Below are 2500 nucleotides of genomic sequence, written 5' to 3' on the forward strand. Positions count from 1 at the left end.
ATGCAAAATGTGAAACATTTTATCAAATTACATCAAGGTTCTTCAGAAGTTCTCATCACTAATTTCATGATTGTATTATAGCAGTTGTATAATAATATCACATTCTGAAAATTGTAAGTATTCAGAACTTTGTTTACCTGGTTGGAAAGAACACAGGCCCTGTTTGTGGCTTCTGCCTCAACCTCCTCTGGGCGACTCATTTCGTGTCCTTCTGGTCCTGTTATGCCCATTGTCAACAGCTTTTTGGAGTTCTGAAAATAAAAGTAAATATAATTATCTAAATCATAAATCACTTTTTAATGAAAATCTTCAGAATTGAATAGAATTGCCTGTCATCTTACTTTGCAGGAATTTTAAAGAGAACACAACAATAATTATTATTCTGAGAAAAGTTAATTTTTCTACATATTTTTTTTTTAAACATAAAAATTAACATCATACCATTGCTTATTAAAAGTTGAATGTGATACTCTATAGCATTTTTTTTTTTTTTAACTCTTAAACTTGAAAGGGTGGGTTACCAATTGAATAGTCACAGGTAAGATGGTAATATAAATTCAAATACCATATATCAAATAAATGGCCATGATATAGAGGTGTACTGGCAGATCACTTTTATACACTTATGAAACAAAGTATGTTGCTCTCCAACACTGGACTGTAATAAAGAGACACCTGAAACATATTGTGGTACCATCTTCTTATGACCTTTAAAAATATTACTTCAAGAGACAAGTACCCAAGTTCACTCACCTCTTTGATAGCATCCCCATTTTCTGCATGGACTTGAGCCAGTGCTCCTACTTCCTTACACCTCTTGAAGGATTCAAGAAGGTCTCCATCATCAAGCTGCCAGGTGTCCTTGTAGGCCATAAACATCTTAAAAGAGTTTATTCCAAGATCCTCGGTCAGTTCCTGCATTTCCTCAGCTACCTGAAAGATCATTTTGTAATTAATAAATAAATTTACACCACACACACAAACAAACACACATAAATACCTACCTCAAAAAGATTATTGATGAATGTTTTACACTGTCAAACATATTTCAAATTACCTTTCATTGGTTTGTATTACACAGAGACCAGAAAGAAAACATAATGTATACCTACTTCACATCATTCTAAGTACAAAAATGTCAAGGTTATACAAAAAGTAGCTTAAGGAAAACTTCGCAATTAATCAACCTGAAATATTTTCATGTCTTTACCTTGGGGGACCACCAAGTGACGCCAACATGAAGTGCATAATCACAGCACACCTTTGGGTCAGCCCAGGCACGCCAGCGGTGGTAGGCCTCAACTAAGGACTCCCCTCGTTGGGGCAGAGCAAAATCCACTGTTTGGAAAAATTTGGTATTTGTAGCATCACTTACAGCATTTGTGGAAATGTATTAGCATATTGACATTTTTATATTCAATGAAAATTAATAATAATACCCACTGATCATTGTGGTGCCACCAGCAAGGGCAGCACGAGTCCCAGTATAAAAGTCATCCACTGCAAACGTTCCCATAAATGGCAGCTGCATGTGGGTATGAGTATCAATTCCACCTGTTTGGCAAAATAATGTTACTCACCCATATATTTATATAATCATAAAAGGCCTTAAACACCATAATATACATATCATAATATTATACCTCACTTTGATCAGCAAAAGTTTGAAGAAACTTGAAATACTATAACACATTTATTCAATGATAAAGTAAGATTTCCGGTAAGTACCTGGCATAACAAGGCGACCTTTGGCTTCCACCACCTTTGTTCCACCTGGGATGTGAAGGTTCTGGCCCACTTGCCTGTTGTATGACAAAAAAATGAAAAATCTTATTGCTATATACTACTCTTCTTGAAAAACATTATGCTAACAAGAGACACAAATATAATTTTCCAAGGATTTTTCTACTTTTATCAAGCAACCCTATATAATGTGCTACAATGCTACATGTTTCTTTATACCTTCTCACTGCAAACTAGCATAATCGATTTAGGAGGGCAGAGCAGCAGTAGCAAGTGAACTTAGTTATGTTACTACAGGAAAAACTGGCATAAAAATATTATAATCGGCTTCTTGTATAGACAAAAAGAAACTCACACAAGCCATTTTACTTAACATTCTTTTTTTTGGGGGGGGGGAGAATTTTGTCTTTATAACACTAATAGAACTCAAAATTTCTAGTTAAAGGGCATATTCTGTTATACCATGACACCTTTCTTACATTTCATGCTCATTCCTACATCAAGCAAAAACACTTGCTATGTGAAAGGATTCATTCTCATTTATAACTTTCTCAACAGGTCATCAAGCCTTTGTTTCTTCTAATGAGCCTCTGTTGATCTGACCTACACATCTGCCCTTTTTCCTTTTGTGCTTTGTTTTGGCAATACATATAACAAGCTTACTACTAGTCTGTTACTGTACCGAAACTTAATAGCGAATGTCATCTGGCTTCTCCATCAGGAGGAGAGCAAAGTATTTGTAGGTAATAAAAACTGG

At 35.0% G+C, this 2500-nt stretch overlaps 1 protein-coding gene across 7 annotated transcripts in view; it reads right to left on the bottom strand.

The window, feature by feature from the left end:
* Positions 1-2500, bottom strand: part of LOC125046049 (dihydropyrimidinase-like) — a 91200-nt gene that overhangs the window by 18939 nt on the left and 69761 nt on the right. For all 7 annotated transcript variants that reach the window (XM_047643661.1, XM_047643663.1, XM_047643660.1 and 4 more), the window contains 5 exons: positions 1729-1802; positions 1444-1554; positions 1211-1338; positions 754-933; positions 138-251 (listed from right to left, as the gene is read on the bottom strand). In XM_047643661.1, the coding sequence (XP_047499617.1) occupies positions 138-251; positions 754-933; positions 1211-1338; positions 1444-1554; positions 1729-1802 (607 nt within the window). The remainder of the gene's footprint in view (positions 1-137; positions 252-753; positions 934-1210; positions 1339-1443; positions 1555-1728; positions 1803-2500) is intronic.

This window comes from Penaeus chinensis, chromosome 38 (assembly GCF_019202785.1).
Source record: "Penaeus chinensis breed Huanghai No. 1 chromosome 38, ASM1920278v2, whole genome shotgun sequence".
Lineage (NCBI taxonomy): Eukaryota > Metazoa > Arthropoda > Malacostraca > Decapoda > Penaeidae > Penaeus > Penaeus chinensis.